This window comes from Oncorhynchus mykiss, chromosome 13 (assembly GCF_013265735.2).
Source record: "Oncorhynchus mykiss isolate Arlee chromosome 13, USDA_OmykA_1.1, whole genome shotgun sequence".
Taxonomy (NCBI): domain Eukaryota; kingdom Metazoa; phylum Chordata; class Actinopteri; order Salmoniformes; family Salmonidae; genus Oncorhynchus; species Oncorhynchus mykiss.
The window spans coordinates 43,344,208-43,364,820 of record NC_048577.1 but is presented as its reverse complement, the minus strand read 5'-3'; the positions used below and the strand labels follow the sequence as shown (position 1 = coordinate 43,364,820).

The window sequence follows — 20,613 nt, the reverse complement described above, 5'->3', positions numbered from 1 at the left end:
CTAACACCATGCTTTGACTTTCTGTTGCATTTAAAGTTAAATGTCAGTGTTGTTTATGGAAAAATGGTTGACAACAGTTAATTGTCTTTTAACTGTCTGTCAGACAGGTCATCACTAAGAGATCCCTAATCACATCAACTGTACTTAAATAACCTCTTGAACTATAGCTTCCTGACGTCTATTCTAGACGTTTCTTCAACAACAAAGTGAAAGACCAAGTGGCGTCTTCACAATGTATCAACAGAAAATGCAATATTCTGTTTATCCAAAGTTCTGTATGTAGTTACAGGATATTAGCTGTTTTTGTCACAGGTCAATAATTGAACATAGAATCCAGATCACTCTAAAGGGGTCAAGAAATGACCCAGTCCTAGCCTCATCAACCCAGGTACTGTCTGAGAGGCTGATCCATATCCATGCTTCTGAGTCTTTCAGATAAGGGTTTCTATAACTGGCCTGCCCTCAAAACCAGACCAGACCAGGGGTCTGGGTCAACATATCCAAGACTCAACTTGAGGAGCAATATGTATGGCTACCTGTTTCTCATTAAAATCATTCATATCAAAAAAAAGATTGAAATTATATGAAATATCTCTTATGAGACACAGGACCGCTAAGGGCAACTTTGCTAAGACCAAGCAGTGCAGACCTCCATTATCAGGCACGTGATGAAGTACTGTATATGAAATAACGTCAGCTTCCTTTAAAGGCCCTTGGTCTGCACTGCTTGGTCTGTCCTGTACCAAAGGGTCCTACATCTCTAATCCAGAATGTCCCCATTAACTCTAGGTCCATATTTGGCCACTTCACCATGCCCGACCTCAAGGTCAATGTCCTTGCACGTCAGAGCTCTGTGGTTAGACTGTTGCCTCCTGTGATGATGTGATTTTTGCTAGCACGGTTAATTTACATTGACATTTTTAGTCATTTAGCAGACGCTCTTATCCAGAGTGACTTACAGTTAGCACATTCATCTTAAGATAGCTAGTTGAGAAACACATATCACAGTCGTAGTAAGTACATTTCCCCATTAAATGGGCACCTTCCCATCTAATTATTCCCCATGGACATTTTTACCATATTCAACAAGGAAAAGTCAAATACAACACTACACCCTCCCCCCATACAGAGGTTTTGATTCATGCTGCACTTCATTACTAATACAAATAGCACTGAAGAAATTAATGGGGTAAAAAGAGTTTGATGTTGTGTAATGATCTTAAGTAACGCTACACTTAAACTGTACTGTCTAGAGTATAAACTATAGTGATTTGGGAATTATCTACTGTTACAGTTTGTTGTATTTGCTCTAAAACACATTTCAGAACTATGTGTTTACAGTTAGCTCTGAAACATTCATAAAAATCACTTATTGTTTGAATGTCCTTGATACAGTAAGATGCTGCGTGGTGATTGGATATATAGCTAAAAGTATTAGACTCACAGTATGTAGTCACATACTAGAAAAGGATGATCGTACGCAATGCAGATTCTCAGTACTTCCTCAATTGTCTGACGTATACCGAATACTGCAAGACGGACATGACGACTAACTTGGTTTTCAGTTAACTTGGAAAAAATTGTCTAGCCAATTATGAGTAATGGGATTGATCCATTATTAATTTTATCCACCAAAAAAATCCATTCTGAAAAATGTTGCTATTTTTTGCTATTGGCTTCAATGTTGGTTTAATCAGAAATGTTTTGATGTTATTTCTGATGGTAAAATACAGGTAGACCAGCTGTAACAGGACTGTTAAAGAATGCCACCTGCAAAAATACACTAAATACAGACACACTGATTATCACCAAGTAAAATAACTTTAGTAAATTGACCCCTAACCTACATGACAAGTCAGGAAATGTTCTTTATTTTTCAGGTGTGTTTGTGTGTGTGTCATTTTTTTATTTTACTAGAGCTATCGGTGTATCTTAGGTAAAATATCCCACTCAGGCAACAAAATAGTTGTGAGGAGAAGATAGTGGTCTAACCGTACCACCTGATCACAAGGATCAAGGAACATCATGAGTGACAACACAGTCTTTAAAGACCAATCACAGTGACAACGCAGTCTTTAAAGACCAATCACAGTGACAACACAGTCTTTAAAGACCAATCACAGTGACAACACAGTCTTTAAAGACCAATCACAGTGACAACACAGTCTTTAAAGACCAATCACAGTGACAACACAGTCTTTAAAGACCAATCACAGTGACAACACAGTCTTTAAAGACCAATCACAGTGACAACACAGTCTTTAAAGACCAATCACAGTGACAACCCAGACTCTTTAAAGACTCATCACATGGACCAGGAACGCAACCACATGCAGACACTGTCGACTCCTTTGACAAGCTTGACACAGGCGTGCCAAGGCTTAATGGGATAAGTTAGTTAAAAACGACCGTATTGACCTTCCTCACTGACGTCCCCACCTCCTCTGATGTCCAGGAATGAAGGTGGAGTGGGGTGCTGAAGGAGCTGGCTGACCTTTTTGGAGACCATGTGACTGGAAACCAGGAGACTCCACGATTAACAATCAGGGGTATTTAAACGAAGGCCGGTTCCTTGTGTTCACTTTGCTCTTGGACTGACATGCAGCAGTAGCTCTCATTTCGAGACAGAAGCTCCTTGGAACATTTGTGAAATTAGGTGAGGCAGAGACTTTTTATGTATTTATTTATTTAACCCTTATTTTCCAGGTAAGTTGACTGAGAACACATTCTCATTTACCACAATGACCTGGGGAATAGTTACGCGGGGGGGGGCGGGGCGGGGGGGGCTCCTTATTGCTACTTTTCTTTATTATTCCTTAGAAATAATACATTATTACTACTTAATTACGTATCGCTAATATAGATGAATACATTAGTGCTACAGTATAAGTACACATAACTTGTAAAGGAAGTATAAAGGAGAAGTTCTAAGAGTATCAACTTCTAAGATTGTGATTGATTGACTCATGCAAATCTAACACCTGTAGCCATGATGCAGAATGTACATGCATTTGTAATTGCAGCTCAACTGCTCATTGAGAATTCTAGCGTGATAGCAATGAGTGTGCATTCAGATTGGGAAGTGAAACAATGGATTATGGACACAGTGCATGGAGGAATCCAGTATTCCATACTAGAATACCATTAAGAAGGCATGGCCAATGCATTGCTTCCCACTCAGTGGTATGCTAGTGTTGATATTGAAACAGTGAGATTTTATTTATAATAGCGCAGTGGGAACTAGGTGGGAAAACATTTGTGCCAATCAATTGATAAATGATGTGACTGTAGAAACAGTTGACCTGCAGAAACAGTTGAACTGTAGAAACAGACAGGTTAATTCTGCTCCTTAGAGGGCATTTTCAAAACGTCCAGTGGAAGGCAGATATCTGAGAGAGTACAGACACCACATTCCTAGAGAGAGAGAGGCTAGACTTACCTGTTAGAAGCAAAGACTGAAATCACAACAACAGATGCTTTTGCACAGCTTTACAGATCTCTATCCACTCTGGATGGGTATTAGGCAGCAGCATAGGGAGAGCCAGATCTGGGATCTCATGCAGGTGCAGCATCTGTTGAGTTACACACCGTGTCCTGGTAAAGTGAGCTCCATCCACGTCATTATGTTAACAGGATTAAGGAGCTCCCAGGTTCGGGGAAGGGGGTACTCAGGAGACAGATTAGGAGGATACTGCTTAAACGGATGAAGAAGAACAGGAACAGGGACAGAGTGTGGCCTCACCTGTTGTCCAGTATAGTGTCTTAGCCACTAAAGAGATTGGCAGGCCAGCCACTGCCGGTCTCAATACCATCATTAATTAACGTCCGTCCAAACTTCCTTACTAAGTCATAAGGATCAACCTTTTTTTCACTGACGACATCAAAGGCCAATGGGATCTAAAATCAGATGCACAGTAGTGAATATATCATTTACAATAGTGTTACACTGCTATATGCATGTATAAAAATTCAGCGGGGGCAAGTCAATTCAATATTTTAGTCAGGTCAAAATAATTGATCATATAAAATCAGGCATCCAAAAAGAAGAAGATGTCCATGCTAAGAAAGGAGAGTGGCCAGTGTCAAGACAATGTACCAACCCAAATGGGAAAGACGTTTTGAAAAATATATTATGGGGACTGAGAAATGAAGGAGGTGATTTTCCCCCTCCCTTCGTGTTCTAAGCAATTGCATGTGACACAGAGGACATTCCTGGGATTTAAGAAGGGCAATTCATCAAATTGGGTTTTATATGGAATCAGAGATAATCTGGCTGTTTAGCTAAATCCCCCCGATCTTTTCTGATTACCAGTAAAGTGGCTGGAGGGAGCCTGGCAGAGAGCAAGAGATTAGCAGAAAGACAGCAGTAGAGAAGAAGGGAGGGGGGCAGACCTGAAGTGAAGTAAAACTAGCTAAGATAGACGTAGAAAATGGGAGTGAGGATAATACAAGATAGAGGGAAACTATAGACTTTCTGGCCAACACTATAACAGCTCACCATTTCTCTTTCTAATGGGATTCATTGGCTTGGGAAACATGTTTACATTACCAAAGCAAGTGAAATAAACAAAAATTAAATAAACAATCAGAAATGAAGAGTAATCATTACACTCACAAAAATCTTAAAACAATACAGACATTTCAAATGTTATTTTATGTACAGTCTTGTAACAATCTCTTGTCTCTCTCTGTGTCAGACCTCAGCAGAAATGAACACAGCTCCCCCTGCAGGAAGTGCCCTGGCAACGCCCGCTGGGACAGCTGGCCCCACCACCCCCAAGAAGGGACCCCCCAAGTTCAAGCAGAGGCAAACCCGTACATTCAAGAGCAAGGCCCCCAAGCCTGGCCAGAAAGGGTGAGAATCTTTCTCTGTCATCACACATTCACACAGATACACACAAAAACCACACACAACCGTTCCACATACAGTGCCTTGCGAAAGTATTCGGCCCCCTTGAACTTTGCGACCTTTTGCCACATTTCAGGCTTCAAACATAAAGATATAAAACTGTATTTTTTTGTGAAGAATCAACAACAAGTGGGACACAATCATGAAGTGGAACGACATTTATTGGATATTTCAAACTTTTTTAACAAATCAAAAACTGAAAAATTGGGCGTGTAAAATTATTCAGCCCCCTTAAGTTAATACTTTGTAGCGCCACCTTTTGCTGCGATTACAGCTGTAAGTCGCTTGGGGTATGTCTCTATCAGTTTTGCACATCGAGAGACTGAAATAATTTTCCCATTCCTCGTTGCAAAACAGCTCGAGCTCAGTGAGGTTGGATGGAGAGCATTTGTGAACAGCAGTTTTCAGTTCTTTCCACAGATTCTTGATTGGATTCAGGTCTGGACTTTGACATGGCCATTCTAACACCTGGATATGTTTATTTTTGAACCATTCCATTGTAGATTTTGCTTTATGTTTTGGATCATTGTCTTGTTGGAAGACAAATCTCCGTCCCAGTCTCAGGTCTTTTGCAGACTCCATCAGGTTTTCTTCCAGAATGGTCCTGTATTTGGCTCCATCCATCTTCCCATCAATTTTAACCATCTTCCCTGTCCCTGCTGAAGAAAAGCAGGCCCAAACCATGATGCTGCCACCACCATGTTTGACAGTGGGGATGGTGTGTTCAGGGTGATGAGCTGTGTTGCTTTTACGCCAAACATAACGTTTTGCATTGTTGCCAAAAAGTTCAATTTTGGTTTCATCTGACCAGAGCACCTTCTTCCACATGTTTGGTGTGTCTCCCAGGTGGCTTGTGGCAAACTTTAAACGACACTTTTTATGGATATCTTTAAGAAATGGCTTTCTTCTTGCCACTCTTCCATAAAGGCCAGATTTGTGCAATATACGACTGATTGTTGTCCTATGGACAGAGTCTCCCACCTCAGCTGTAGATCTCTGCAGTTCATCCAGAGTGATCATGGGCCTCTTGGCTGCATCTCTGATCAGTCTTCTCCTTGTATGAGCTGAAAGTTTAGAGGGACGGCCAGGTCTTGGTAGATTTGCAGTGGTCTGATACTCCTTCCATTTCAATATTATCGCTTGCACAGTGCTCCTTGGGATGTTTAAAGCTTGGGAAATCTTTTTGTATCCAAATCCGGCTTTAAACTTCTTCACAACAGTATCTGGGACCTGCCTGGTGTGTTCCTTGTTCTTCATGATGCTCTCTGCGCTTTTAACGGACCTCTGAGACTATCACAGTGCAGGTGCATTTATACGGAGACTTGATTACACACAGGTGGATTGTATTTATCATCATTAGTCATTTAGGTCAACATTGGATCATTCAGAGATCCTCACTGAACTTCTGGAGAGAGTTTGCTGCACTGAAAGTAATTTTTCAGTTTTTGATTTGTTAAAAAAGTTTGAAATATCCAATAAATGTCGTTCCACTTCATGATTGTGTATTGCTGATTCTTCACAAAAAAATACAGTTTTATATCTTTATGTTTGAAGCCTGAAATGTGGCAAAGGGTCACAAAGTTCAAGGGGGCCGAATACTTTCGCAAGGCACTGTATTCACACTAACACTTAGTTTTCTCACATTCTCAAACATGTATACAGACAGACAAATTCTATCATCTGTAAGATACAAACATGTTTCCTTGTCAATTGCAGATTTGGTGATGACATCCCAGGCATGGAGGGTCTTGGCACAGGTAACTTTGATATTCCATCTGCAATCATCAGTAGTCATGTTTGTTCATCTATATATTTGTATTTCTACTTTCAGTATACAGCACCTTCAGAAAGTCTTCATACCCCTTGAATTATCCCACATTTAGTTGTTACAGCCTGAATTCAAAATGGATTAAATAAATAAAAATGATCACACATCTACACGCAATACCCCACAAACACAAAGACAAAACATATTTCGAGACATTTTTGCAAATGTAATGAAAAAAAGTATACGTACATAAGTTCACTCCCTTGAGTCAATACATGTTCAAATCACTTGGTAAGTCTCAGAGTTTTGCACAATATTTTCCCATTATTATTTAAACATTTTAGCTCTGCTCATTGCTAGACAACCATTTTCAAGCAGATTTAAGTCAAAACTATAACTCGGACACTTAAGAACATTCACTGTCTTCTTGGTAAGCAACTCCAGTGTAGATTTGGCCTTGTGTTTTAAGTTATTGTCCTGCTGAAATGTAAATTCATCTCCCAGTGTCTGGTGGAAGGTTTTCCTTTAGGATTTTTCCTGTGCTTAGCTCCATTACGTTTTCTTTTTACCCTGTAAACTCCCCAGTCCTTAAAGATTACAAGCATACCCATAACAGGATGCAGCCACCACTGTACTTGAAAATATGGAGAGTGGTACTCAGTAATGTGTTGTATTGGACATAACACTTTGTAATCAGGACAAAAAGTGAACAGCTTTGCCACATTTTTCGCAGTTTTACTTCAGTGCCTTGTTGCAGACGATGCATGTTTTGTAATATTTTTATTCTGTACAGAGGTCCTTCTTTTCACTCTGTGAATTAGGTTAGTATTGTGGAGTAACTACAATGTTGTTGATCCATCCTCAGTTTTTTACTATCACAGCCATTAAACTCTATAACCATTGTAAAGTCACAATTGGGCTCATGGTGAAATCCCTGAGCGGTTTCCTTCCTCTCCGGCAACTGAGTTAGGAAGGACGCCTGTATATTTGTAAAGACTGGGTGTATTGATACACCATCCAAAGTTAAATTAATAACTTCACCATGCTCAAAGGGATACTCAATGTCTGCTTTTATTATTTTATAGGTGCCCTTTGTGATGAGGAATCGGAAAACCTCCCTGGTCTTTGAAGTTGAATCTGAGTTTGAAATTCACTGTTCGACTGAGGGACCATACAGATAATTTTTTGTGTGGGGTACAGAAATGAGGTAGTCATTTAAAAATTATGTTAAACACTATTATTGCACACAGAGTGAGTCCATCCAAGAAAATGTGTTGACTCAAGACATTTCAGATTTGAAATTGTAATTAATTTGTAAAAAATGTGCAAAACATAATTCCACTTTGACATTATGGGGTATTGTGTGTTTTAATCCATGTTCAATTCAGGCTGTAACACAACAAAATGTGAAATTACTTCTGAAGGCACTGTATATCGACAACCAAGACAACCAACAAGTGTTTCTTTCCCTTTTTCATCAACTGGACAATCAATAGTAATTATTTCTCCCTCTCTCATTCTCTCTAGACATAGCAGTGGTCTGCCCATGGGAGGCTTACGGCGACATGGAGCTCAGTGATCTGGCCAAATATGGAATCATCTAAGACTACTGCCTCCTGCCTTCCCTTAACCTCTACGCTCTTGACCCTTTCCTTCTGTGTTAGTCTGGCGCGCCACCATAAGGCGACTGGCCATCCCCCTAAAGTCATCTCGTCACTCCTCGCTGTTCTTAAGTCTGTTGTGGTCAGGCGCTGCGGCCTGAAAGACCACATACGATAGGCAGACGGAACACTGAACTGTTTATTTTTATTATTATCATATAATAGTATTATACTGTATTTTATACAGGACATAAGAGATACTTGATGTGATAAGACAAGACCACCCCCACCCCTTTCGACATTAGCCGACCTCGGCTCCCCCTTCCCTCTATCCTTTTGTAACCACTCAGATCCCGTTAGTCCCCCAATTCCTCTGTGAACCATCAACCACAGAATTGGACGCAAGCAAAAGACTAGCTATGACTAGCTTGTACTTGCTTAAAGTCTACCACAGAACTGTAAATATGTCTCTGTTTCCAATGCAACCTCTATCTTCGTTACCCTCCCTTTTTTACCCCAATCTCTTTTTTGCATTGTGTTTTTTACTTGCTGTTGATAAGGCGTGCTACTGTGAACACACAGGAAACGAAAGGGATGAGACCAGGGAGGAGGGTGTGTGATGCTTTGTCATAGATCATTATGGTGAAGGCATTCCCTGTTATCCCTGTGGTGCTACCACACCGCCCCCTTCTTAGTGTACGGTATGCCACCAAACATAATATAAATATATTGATGTGTTACAAACACAAACACATTCATATGACGGAATGTGTATGTGTGATTGAATGTCCTGATAGATACATTAAAGTTTTTATTTTCAATACACAGGTTGTCCTTTGCTCTTCTGTCATCTCTGAGAAAATATGAGAAAATACAACCCCTTCCATGATGGGTATCTGAGTATGTTATACTTTTAATTAATAACTGACATTCTTTTAATGAACATTCATAAGCATATAATTCAACCATATTTTTTTCTACGTTGCTCCACCATAGCAGACTGTAGTTTGAAACTTTAACAAATGTAGAGTACCAATCAATTGTTTGGACACCGACTCGTTCAAGGGTTTTCCTTTATTTTTTACTATGTTTTACATTGTAGAAAAATAGTGAAGACATCAATACGATGAAATAACACATATGGAATCATGTAGTAACTACAAAAGTGTTAAACAAATCAAAATCTATTTTATATTTGAGATTCTCAAAGTAACCTCCCTTTGCCTTGATGACAGCTTTGCACACTCTTGGCATTCTCTCAACCAACTTCATGTTGTTGTCACCTGGAATGCATTTCAATTAACTGGTGTGCCTAATTTGTGGAATTGCTTTCCTTCTTAATGCGTTTGAGCCAATCAGTTGTGTTGTGACAAGGTAGGGGTGGTATACAGAAGATAGCCCTATTTGGTAAAAGACCAAGTCCATATTATGGCAAGAACAGCTCAAATAAGCAAAGAGAAACGACAGTCCATCATTACTTTAAGGCATGAAGGTCAGTCAATATGGAAAATGTCAAGAACTTTGAAAGTTTCTTCAAGTGCAGTTGCAAAAAACATCAAGCGCTATGATGAAACTGGCTCTCATGAGGACCGCCACAGGAAAGGAAGACCCAGAGTTTCCTCTGCTGCAGAGGATAAATTCAGTACAGTTAACTGCATCTCAGATTGCAGCCCAAATAAATGCTTCACAGAGTTCAAGTAACAGACACATCTCAACATCAACTGTTCAGAGGAGACTGCGTGAATCAGGCCTTCATGGTCAAATTGCTGCAAAGAAACCACTACTAAAGGACACCAATAAGAAGAAGAGACGTGCTTGGGCCAAGAAACACGAGTAATGGATATTAGACCGGTGGAAATCTGTCCTTTGGTCTGATGAGTCCAAATTTGAGATTTTTGGTTCTAACCGCCGTGTCTTTGTTTTGAGATGGCTTTGAGATGGCTTTGGATGAGTTGGACCACAGAGTGAAGGAAAAGCAGCCAACAAGTGCTCAGTATATGTGGGAACTCCTTCAAGACTGTTGGAAAAGCATTCCTCATGAAGCTGGTTAAGAGAATGCCAAGAGTGTGCAAAGCTGTCATCAAGGCAAAAAGTGGTTACTTTGAAGAATCTAAAATAGATTTGGATTTATTTAACACTTTTTTGTTACTACATGATTCCATGTGTTAGTTCATAGTTTTGATGTCTTCACTATTATTCTACAATGTAGAAAATAGTAAAAATAAAGAAAAACCCTTGAATGAGTAGGTGTGTCCAAACTTTTGACTGGTACTGTATATATTTCTCACAAACGGTTACTAATTTCCATGACATACCAACCACAATTATTGAGTAAGAATACTACAGTATGCCACTCTTGGAATATCCCAGACAATGTCCTGGGTGTTACAATCCCTTAGCACACGAAAGGAGGGGGAAATCAACTCCTTTATTTCACAGTCCCCCAAATATCATTCTCAAAACGTCTTTCCCATTTGTGTTGCTACGTTGTATTGGTTGATGCCCTGTGTTCATAGGTCAGTCTGTGTCTGTGCTTTGATATGTATTTAGTAACTCTTGATAGTCTGCTGATACGGTATATTCTTCTCCTAGGTCCCTGAAGCTTATGGAAATCCTATACTGTGAACAGACAAACTATCCCGGCCTTTGTGTCTGTCTCTATGAAAGCTTCAGTGTTGATCCACTCTGCTCCATTTACACACACCTTACAGAACGTCCTTGCCTGTACAGACTTGATCCCAGGAGCTCAGCACGGGCTTGTTCATACAGAGACCCATTGGAAGGCATTCTCCCTCCCTGAGGGGTATCAGTGTTGTGGGGTTATGTCTAAGTGGTTACTGTTAGTCTCAGGGACAGTTAGATGAGTCAGTTGTGTTTTTCAGCCTCCTCCTTCCTCCTCCTCGGTTGTCACTAGTTACTACAGCCACAAAGTAATAAACCAAGTCCATTTCTACAAAAATGAGATTTTAAACCTAACCTTAATCCTAACCACACTTGTGTCTAAACCTAACCTTAAAATAAAACCAAAAAGCTCATTTTTGTTTGAATGAATAGCCCATTTTGAGTTTGTGGTTGTAGTAACTAGTGGAAACCCTCCCCCTCACCTGTAACCTCTCTCTTTTTAACATAGCAACCAGCAGTGTGATTATTTATGATGACATGGCATTCAGATCCTTGCCTATGCATATCATTTCCAATCATGTGGTCAACTCTCATAGATAGATGTTCAACCTTAGCATTTCTTTAATACTGTGTGTGTGTCTGTGCGTGCGTGCGTGCTTGCGTGCGTGTGTGTGTGTGTGTGTGTCAGTGCCTGTTCCATAGCCTCCAGGGATTCGAGCCCCACCTATACTTTGCTGTTTTGTGAGATAGACTAAGAAAAAGAGAGTGCGAGGAGGGGAAGTCAGGGGTGGGTCAGTCCAAACGTCTCTCCTATCGCTTCACCAGTAGATGTAAATGTGGGTGAGGTAAAAAAAAAAAACACCATCTTTCGTTTCCAAAATAATTTACTCCCTCTCTCATTCCTCTCTTCCTGCTTTCCCTCCCTCCCTCTTGCACTGCTTGTGAAAGATATGGGAACATCCTTGAGTTAGGAGGCACGTTCATACATAGATGACTGTCTACTGATGCATCAGCTGAGAGTTTATTGCAAATCTCAAGTGGAACTACAAGTAGGATCAGAAATAACCACCGACCACAGAGGTGGATGCACTGAAGCCTCAGGATAAAGGGTAAATAATTAATGTTACTATTCTCTGTTAGTTTGAAAGTTGTAGCTTGAAAGGAGGTATACCCTACCAATTTGTTTGCCACCTGTTTTGCCACAGGAAGAGTTTGTTGTTTTAAAGTAAAAATGTTGCTCACAAGATTAAAAGTAAGCAGTTGAGGCAGCGATGCCTTCATGTCTCCTGTTGTTGGATGACAATGAATCATTATTGTTTAGACTGTTGTTACTGTCAACCAATTCAACAACCCAATCAATGGAAAAACATTCAAAACAATTGTTTTATTCAATATTTGTTTATGTTAGGTAACAAATTACCAGCCACATAAACATGTTCCTTAAATAATCAGTAAAGATAGACTTGATAGAGATGTTTTAGTGACTTTTAGAGGTTTTATCTCCTGCCCTCTGTGCAAAACGGAGTTATCCTTAAGGGTTAAATAAAGTGGCCAGGGCCATATTTATCCAGCGATAAGCATATTAAATGTCATATTTGAATCCCTGACACTGAAACAAGGGCTCTGTTATGAACTAGAGGAAGTGACAATCAACTATCAGGAGGGTATATCTCTGGCTTCTTTCTCTCACTTCAATCTCAGTGTGTCAACCTCCCTTGCATTTGTATTTCACTGTCACGCTCACTCCCTATTGCCGTCTTTCCGGGTTTCACACGACTTTATGAGTTAATGTAGTCTATATTTTTCCTCTGTGGGAGAGCAGGGATGGGCAACGGGACGTCACAATTTATTTATGATTTATTACGAATTCAGTTGGGGTTTCAACTTACTGCTGCGAGTTAAAATAGTGGAATATACAAGGTGCAATTTCGAAAGGTGGTTGTGCATCAGCAGTTATTCTCTTGTCATGTAAAGCACTGACAGTCTGTCAATTAGCCCATGTCAGCTAACATTTTTTAGATCCCTAAGTTAGTTTTGCGGCCAGCTATCTAAACATTTCTCTCCACCCTATGGCAAAATGTGTAGAATTGCAGGAAATGATCTGTAAAACAATGTGGGTACGCAGACCCGCGAGCAACTGCGACCCCTCATGATGAGTTCAGATTTTCTGTGGCCCCGACTCCCTCCAAGTTGTCCATCCCTGATGTAGAGTATCTAGAACCTGTTCCTAATTAAATCGCTCCTAATTCCTCTATTCTTACCTTGTACACAAAGTTATTTCCTTGTCCTGGCATGTCTGTGGTCTGGCTGCTCCCTTCCCTCTGGCTGCTCGCTCGCTCGCTCTTTCTCTCTCTCTCTCTGATCTTTATTCAAAAGCACCTTAATTGATTTGATTGTCCTAAATACCGCTATGCTCTATAAATAAAGATATTCAGAGTTAAAAATACATGCTCTCATGTCTGCTACTTTTTCCAGGTAGCAAGGGCCCATCTGAGCAGGGAGTATACCATCAAAACAGAAAACCAGAGAGGAAGGACACAACAACATGCAGACAAAACAAAACAAAAGGATGGTCTTTCCATTCCAGACACACAAATCTATTTTTCTCATCCTACTATTCAATGTCCCACTTCCCAGCACATGTCAGACCACACTGAATGCCAGCACCCTCAACCAAACCATCCATCCCAGTGCTGCCACTAGCTCTAATGCTATCCCCAATACCACCACTAACAATCCCACTGTAAAATCCACTATCAACCGAGGCACCACTTCCTTCCTCCAACGCAACTCTTCCTCAAACTCCACTTCCCAGGATGCAATCCTGGGGTGTGGGGCGGATCTGGACCCTGTGTACTCCTACCTGTGTGACCGTCAGGCGGCGTGGGGTATCGTAGTGGAGAGCCTGGCCTCACTGGGTTTTGTGGTCAGTTCAGGGCTGCTGGTGGGGCTGCTGTTCTGGACCCTGTGGATGTGTGTGTCGTCCCGCCAGCGCAGGGGCATCGGGGGGAGCGTAGCTTCCATGGCTCTGTTCCTGCTCAGCACGGCGGGGGTCTTCGCCCTGACCTTTGCCTTCGTCATCCGCCTCACCACCCAGACATGCCCCACGCGCCTCTTCCTGTTCGGGGTGCTGTTCTCCCTGGCTTTCTCCTGCCTGCTGGCTCGCTGCCTGGCCCTGCTGGGCTTCTCTGTAGCCCGGGGCTGGGGGGAGGCTGGGGTGGCTCTGGCCCTCTCCACCCTCCAGGTGGTCATCGCTACAGAGTGGCTGATCATCGTGCTGCTGCGGGACGGCCAGCCCTGCCAGTACTCCCAGGGGGAGTTTGTCATGTTGCTCATCTACGTGCTGGTTCTGCTGGCCGCCGGCCTGGTCCTCTCCCTGTGCTGCCTCTGCCGCTCCTGTCTCACCTACAGCTATAGCGGGGGCAGCCACCGACAGAGCCAGGTCCAGGCCACGCTGCTCTGCCTCACCCTGCTGCTGTCTGCTGCTATCTGGGTGGTGTGGATCGCCCTGCTGACCCGGGGTAACATGGAGATGGGCCGGCGGCCGCAGTGGGATGACCCGGTGCTGAGTATAGCCCTGGTGGCCAACGGCTGGGTCCTGCTGCTGGGCCACGGACTAGCCCAAGTGGTTCTCCTCTGCAGGTGGGAGGCCAGCTCCAAGGAGGGCCCCCTAGACTTTGGTGGATGGACCAGTCCCAACGCCAACCTGCCAGGGCTGGGGAGCCCGAAAGAAGGGAGGGAGAACAGAAGCTTTGAGAACGACGGTGAGGAACGGAGAAGTGAGAAACAGTAGCACTGGAAAGGAGTAAAGCAGGGAAATGTACTGTACTGCATGTCTACGTTTAGTTAATCAGCAACATAACATTAGAAACACAGAAAATGGACTGGTGGTACAGTACTAATAAGTTAGCATGGAAGCTACATCATATATGGGCTAGATCCAATGAATAAAATATTACATATGAGGTTAATTACGCAATCTGTCACTTTAATACTCACTGTATGGAATCTGCAGATAATTGAGTCATTGTATTGTGTTCTCTTCCCCAGGCAGAAAACAAGACCCCGTTTTCCAATCACCATATGAGTCTGGATTCTCAATGACAGTGAGTAGGCGTCAAAATGGCTCTGGGCTTACTGGGTGATTATAGGAACAAGAATCAGCATGTTGTAACAAAGAATAACTAACAAAAACATATACTTAATCCAGTATAAGATAATGTATAGAATTGTATTTTACAAGAGACACAATTCACAAATTCTACAGCACAAGTGTAGAGTCATGTTTTAAGTGTAAAACTAACAGACTCAATAATCCATGCCTTCTGGGAATGCTATTAAGTCCAGAAGTTGTGGGCGGAGCTAGAAAGTTGGCTGTCAGAAGTATTACAATGTAAATGTATTTCTGCATATTTCAAGACATGGCACATGGGGGTGTAGTGAGATACCCGGTGGTTTGGATGATTCTCTAACAAAAACTGAACATACGCACATCCAGGTACTTTACATGGATGCCTGATGAAAACTTACGGGTTGTAATGTTGTTATAAATAAATATCACCTGGGAGCGTGAGCAGCAGTGTGCGGCATTTCCTTTCTGTTTTCCATGGACAATTCTCTTCTCATCACTCATCTTGAAAAAACGTATACTAAAAATGTGGAAATCAATCAATTTGCCATCGTTAACACAATGGAAAAATCTAATGATTTATTATTTCAATATTGAAAGAGCGTGGGCTACGGAGAGAAACAAAATGTTGCAGTTTCAGGCCATGTGGAGGAAAGTAGTGGGGGTGTGTGCTAGTGGATCTGGGCAGGTGTGATGTGGTTGATGTTTGTATGATGTTGTCATTTGAATGTTTATGTCTTGTGTTGTTCATAAAAGATAAATAACATCTTACAAAAGAATATGACCCGTGCCATTACAAGCCATGTATATGTAATGCCGAACAACTAATTGACATTATTTACTTCACTAATGTTTTAAAGTTTCACTATGTTTGTGTTTCAGGAAATAGATCCTGACAAAGATTACTCCATCCCTCGTCCTCAGACCACCAACATCAGCGAGCCCTATGATGTATACTATGGACACAGCCTGTCTGATTAAGATCGCTTTGCTTTTCATGTACACACACCCACAGACAAAGACAACCTAACAGCTTAACATATATAAAAAAACGTTACAACCGCAATAGCATCTGCTATATATGTGTATGTGACTAATACAATTTCATTTATACATGCACTCTCACATGGCCCAGAAATGTTTTGGAAGTTCAGCTACAAATGTACATGTCTTGTATAGAACCTGCATTGCAACATGATTTCCATAATTACGTGACTAAGGCTCAATTGATTAATTACATGTTTCTTTACTCAGGCTGGATCCAGATAGAATGAGCTTACTGAATCTGAGCTGAATGTGACAAGTGTTTTTGCAACATGCTACTTGAAAACACCAGAGACAGTGTCTAATAGTCTCAGGCAGGAGGAGGCGTGAATCTGTCTGTATCAGGGTGCCAAACTGCAGGGATGGGCAGGGGCAGCGCCAGGCATGTGTGAAGGAGAGACAGGACCTGGCAGCGATAAAATAGACCCTTGTCATCATGTCTTAACATCTTACGTAAAGGTGCATGCCATTTTTTTATTTTTTACATCCCACTTTATAAACACGTTTATGCATATAAATACATGCTATGCATATTGTGCCGTTTGAAAAAGTGTTATTAAAATGGAATGTTAAAAGGTATTTTTGTTAGTCGTATCTAACAGCAGAGGGCTGATTCATTCCCACAAAAAGAAGCATAAGCTAGACTGAGTGGTACTACGGTTTTCACCACTAGGTGACACTGTACAAGATGTGAATTATTGTTGGTGGGATTCAATTTACCTCAATGTTCATACCATTATTGAGCCACCAAATGTAAACAAATGCATTCCATCATGTCATTTCCCCATGCAAATAGCAGTGTACTGATATTAATGATAGATCTGTAGCGCTCTAGGAATGACATGAGAGCAATATAACGTTCTACTCTGCCTGCCTATAGCCATCATGGTCATCTCATAATGGGCGAGTCAGTCGGGTTAATACCTCAATAATTCAGTGGATCCATGTGCTTTATTGTTTCACTGATCAAACAGCCCTCAATGTAATCCTTTCACTTAGTCCTACTTCAATCATCTGGAAGTGCATGTCATCAAATTGGCAATTAGCCTCTTGTGCATTAGAGCAATTAACAGGGATATGAGATTTCCTCCAAGCTCAACCCAGACATTCACATTCATTAACTTTAGACACAATGGTTAGTTAGACACAATGATTAGACACAATGATTGGTTAGGGAAAATTGGCTACTTTAGAGTTCAAGTTGGCATAGTTTCGTCCAGCTCTACTACTAGTGAACAATAGGTATGAACTGTGTGACAGAGCCATACCCTATGATTACATAAAAATAATCAATGGCAACTAAATCTAGTAAACATTTTACCCATATAAGGAGTTGAGAAAAGAAGAGTATAAAAACCAAACCGTTTATTATGTACATTCAATAACAATGACAGGAAATAGAAGGCAAACATGAAGATGGAAAAAAATGAAAAGAAATACACAAGTCACTTGAAGAAAATAAAAACAATATCACTTGGATCAATGAGCTTAGCAATGCACATGTGAAAACAAAAAAAGTCGCATGCAATTCCAACTCATATGAAATCCCGGTCCAACAACTCCCACTAGGTTGACTTCAGCACAGTGCAGGGGTAAGTCAGACACACAGTTGGGTCTAAGGTGATCGCCGTGAGAGGGCACGTGGGAGTCTCCACTGCTGGGTAACAAGTGGAAGGTTATGGAGGGATGGTCAGTTGCTGTGCCATAGAGCAGTCTTGTGCTACAATGCAAGGCATTGGAAACAACAGTTCAGTCTGTGCTGGACTGCTGTGTGCATGGTGGGACAACATCATTGGTTACTTAACATACTTCAAAGGAAAAACTGCAGGGGTTCAACATTCCAAATTAAAATTGAACTAAGGGATACTGGTAATTCAAATGATACCATGACCACAGAAGAACATAGATAAACCCAGGCATAAACTTAACAAAACAAGCAGTATTTTACATATCATTACCCCCCCCCCCCCCCCCAACTAGAAACAAACTCAAATGGACTATGTTGAAACCCCTCTCAATCCTGCCTTCATATTTCACATAACCTCCTTTCCATAGAAATTGTTTTGATTCATGCAACAAATGAAATGACTTTTGACCCTGTCCTTCTCACAAAAACATGCATACTGATACTTTTAATACTTTTTAAGAGAAGTTCAAAATTCTTATTCTCACGATATCATGGCATAAATACTCAACAGAATAACTAATGTGGCTGTATGCATCCCTCCAGGCCTGATAACACAGCTAGCATCATGTCAAAAGGTGGTTTATGGCTCAGCTCTTTACCTGGGTCCTCCACCCTACAACTGTTCCTGAACTACACACTCACTCCCAACTGGAAAAAGGAGGCATGTGGGGGCTCTTTAAAAGGGTGTGGAATAGAACACTTTGTTTCACCATCACACTCACTCTAGTCTGACATTTATTCTCTATCAAAATGCCAAATTCCCCTCTCAAGTCTACTGTGGACTCCTAAATGTTATATTTAACCCAACATTTTCCACTGATTTATCTGCCTGGGACCACTTCATCCAAACCCCCTTGGCACATTCAGCAGCCCCGTTTTAAAAGACCAACTGTGACAGTTCCCAAATGTATTTTGGGGGATTTTAAGTCTATTAATCTGTTGCTATAAAATTCTGTAAATAAATTCATGTTTGCCCCTATCTTCCCTCTCCACTTCTCAGATGACATTTCCCAGGACACGGTGCTTTTAAAACACCACCATCAGCAAACTGAAAGGGAGCACTTTGAACCCACCATAAAATAGAAAAAGAGCTAAAATAACAGCAAGAACAATCAGAAAAAGTATAATAAATGTGTACACTTGACCAACAAATGTGCTTTTAGAGAATCTTTGGAACCAAAAGAAACAATAGCAATAACATATTCAGAGTATATGGAGATACATAATAGGTCAAAGACTATTTATATATTTTTGTTGGTCACTTCCTGTACCTTAAAGTAGCATTGAGGCAGTGACTTTAATACATATTGGACTAGAACATTCCCAAAGACATAGGAGGGAGGAAGATTGCATTGGGTGAACATTACGTTGTTTCACTTCTCGCGGGTCTGTATTTGTGTCAACTTGACAAAAAAATATATATTAAAAATGGTGAAACCAAAAGTAACATCAACTTGCAGTGTTTGTAACTCTCATGTTTCCTACCATCTGGTTTGTTCTCTCAAACCCCTAAGAATTCCATTCTTATCTGTAAATAGCTGGGTCCAGCTTGCATGACTGGTTTCTACAGCATGTTAGCTATGCCCAGACACTTTCAATGTTTTTACCCCGTTCAGTCTCCATTCTGATGCTACACCTGGAATGTCATATAGTCTAGTAAGGAGAACATGTATACGGAGTTGTGTTGAGCAGGCATGAGTTGTACAATATTCTCAAAAGTAAAAAATGAAGACAATGTAGGTATATGATAGTAAGGATACATGATACAGATCAAAAGACGTGTCATTATAGTTTCAACTACAGTAAGAATCATAATCATAATACTTAGACCAGCAATAGCAGTATTAATCAACTGGAAAATGGGAAAAAATGATGATGAGAGTGGATGTAATTTCATTGCATCCACATTATATAATAACTTTAAGCAATGCTTTTTCATAGATAATTATAGAAAAGAAAAACTGAGGTAATGCAGAACAAAAACAAGTCATTTTGTTTATTTTTCCTTGTCATTTTCACACCATTTATCGTTTTTTGTCCTTTACAGTTGGGTTGGTGGTGTAATGTAATGTAATGGTAGACTGTTTGGATTTCTCTAATCATTTCCCGAGCAACAGCTGTTACCTAGATTTAACTGCGTCGTCGCTCAGCTTTTATAGTTCAGATTATTGACTTTTTGCTACTTTTGCGTTTCTTCGTGCCATTCACCTTTTTGTTGAACAGGTTCTTTAAAAAAAAAACAACTTGGATGTGTTCATTGTTTAACTGATGGGAGTCCACCACTGGGCAGGTTGTCAATGTAGTGTTTCATATAAAGGACCTAAGATTTCACGCTAGTGATGGCCTACTTTTAGGTCGTACTAACACATGGAGCTGTGTACATATGTGTGCATTTTACATTTGAGTATTATTACCACAGACTATCAGGAGCAAAGGTTTGTAGTGATGTAGTGTAAAAAGTTACTGGTGGGCAGCAATTTCTCCATTCATGTCCAATAGTGTTTTTTATGGAACCATTCTTGTTCTTCCCACAGTTGTCTTCAGTTATTGTTGCCAGTCTTGAAATTCATAGGCAGTTTTCATTCATCCATTACTATGTCACTGAGTGTGACCGTTGAAGCAAGCCGAGTTACAGTTGAGTTTGAGTGGATGACCTTTTTCCAAAACACATGGGTTAATACTACCACCCGTAGAAAATGGAGGGGAGCTCTTTCCAAATGAAGAGGTTCAGAAATGTGGAATTCCGTGGTGCGAGTGCTGTTTAGTACGGCGCAAACCTACTGTATCCAGCCCGATATAAACTAGCCTGGAGGAGAGCGAAAGGGAGAGAGATAAAGAGAAATTAGAAATAAG

At 40.9% G+C, this 20,613-nt stretch overlaps 3 protein-coding genes across 13 annotated transcripts in view; 2 read left to right on the top strand and 1 right to left on the bottom strand.

Moving 5' to 3' along the window:
* Positions 1 to 2,581: 2,581 nt before the first annotated feature.
* On the top strand, positions 2,582 to 9,092 carry LOC110487544 (retinal cone rhodopsin-sensitive cGMP 3',5'-cyclic phosphodiesterase subunit gamma-like). Its single transcript, XM_021559457.2, has 4 exons — positions 2,582 to 2,656; positions 4,698 to 4,855; positions 6,626 to 6,666; positions 8,205 to 9,092. The coding sequence occupies exons 2-4, from the start codon at positions 4,710 to 4,712 to the stop codon at positions 8,279 to 8,281; spliced, it is 264 nt and encodes an 87-aa protein (XP_021415132.1). The 5' UTR covers positions 2,582 to 2,656; positions 4,698 to 4,709; the 3' UTR covers positions 8,282 to 9,092.
* A 2,580-nt stretch (positions 9,093 to 11,672) lies between these two features.
* On the top strand, positions 11,673 to 18,043 carry LOC110486463 (G-protein coupled receptor family C group 5 member D). Its single transcript, XM_021558087.2, has 4 exons — positions 11,673 to 12,009; positions 13,376 to 14,664; positions 14,951 to 15,006; positions 15,912 to 18,043. Exons 2-4 carry the CDS (start codon positions 13,446 to 13,448, stop codon positions 16,008 to 16,010), a joined length of 1,374 nt encoding a protein of 457 aa, XP_021413762.2. The 5' UTR covers positions 11,673 to 12,009; positions 13,376 to 13,445; the 3' UTR covers positions 16,011 to 18,043.
* Positions 17,424 to 20,613, bottom strand: part of LOC110486461 (RNA binding protein fox-1 homolog 2) — a 39,030-nt gene continuing 35,840 nt past the window's right edge. For all 11 annotated transcript variants that reach the window (XM_036941152.1, XM_036941151.1, XM_036941146.1 and 8 more), the window contains one exon: positions 17,424 to 20,566. In XM_036941152.1, the coding sequence (XP_036797047.1) occupies positions 20,522 to 20,566 (45 nt within the window). In that variant the 3' untranslated portion in view covers positions 17,424 to 20,521. The remainder of the gene's footprint in view (positions 20,567 to 20,613) is intronic.

Coding starts and splice junctions, on each gene's coding strand:
- LOC110487544 (XM_021559457.2), top strand. CDS start 4,710: ATGAACACAGCTCCCCCTGCAGGAAGTGCCCTGGCAACGCCCGCTGGG. Junction 4,856..6,625: donor CCCAAGCCTGGCCAGAAAGG/GTGAGAATCTTT, acceptor TGTCAATTGCAG/ATTTGGTGATGACATCCCAG. Junction 6,667..8,204: donor CATGGAGGGTCTTGGCACAG/GTAACTTTGATA, acceptor CATTCTCTCTAG/ACATAGCAGTGGTCTGCCCA.
- LOC110486463 (XM_021558087.2), top strand. CDS start 13,446: ATGCAGACAAAACAAAACAAAAGGATGGTCTTTCCATTCCAGACACAC. Junction 14,665..14,950: donor CAGAAGCTTTGAGAACGACG/GTGAGGAACGGA, acceptor TCTCTTCCCCAG/GCAGAAAACAAGACCCCGTT. Junction 15,007..15,911: donor AGTCTGGATTCTCAATGACA/GTGAGTAGGCGT, acceptor TTTGTGTTTCAG/GAAATAGATCCTGACAAAGA.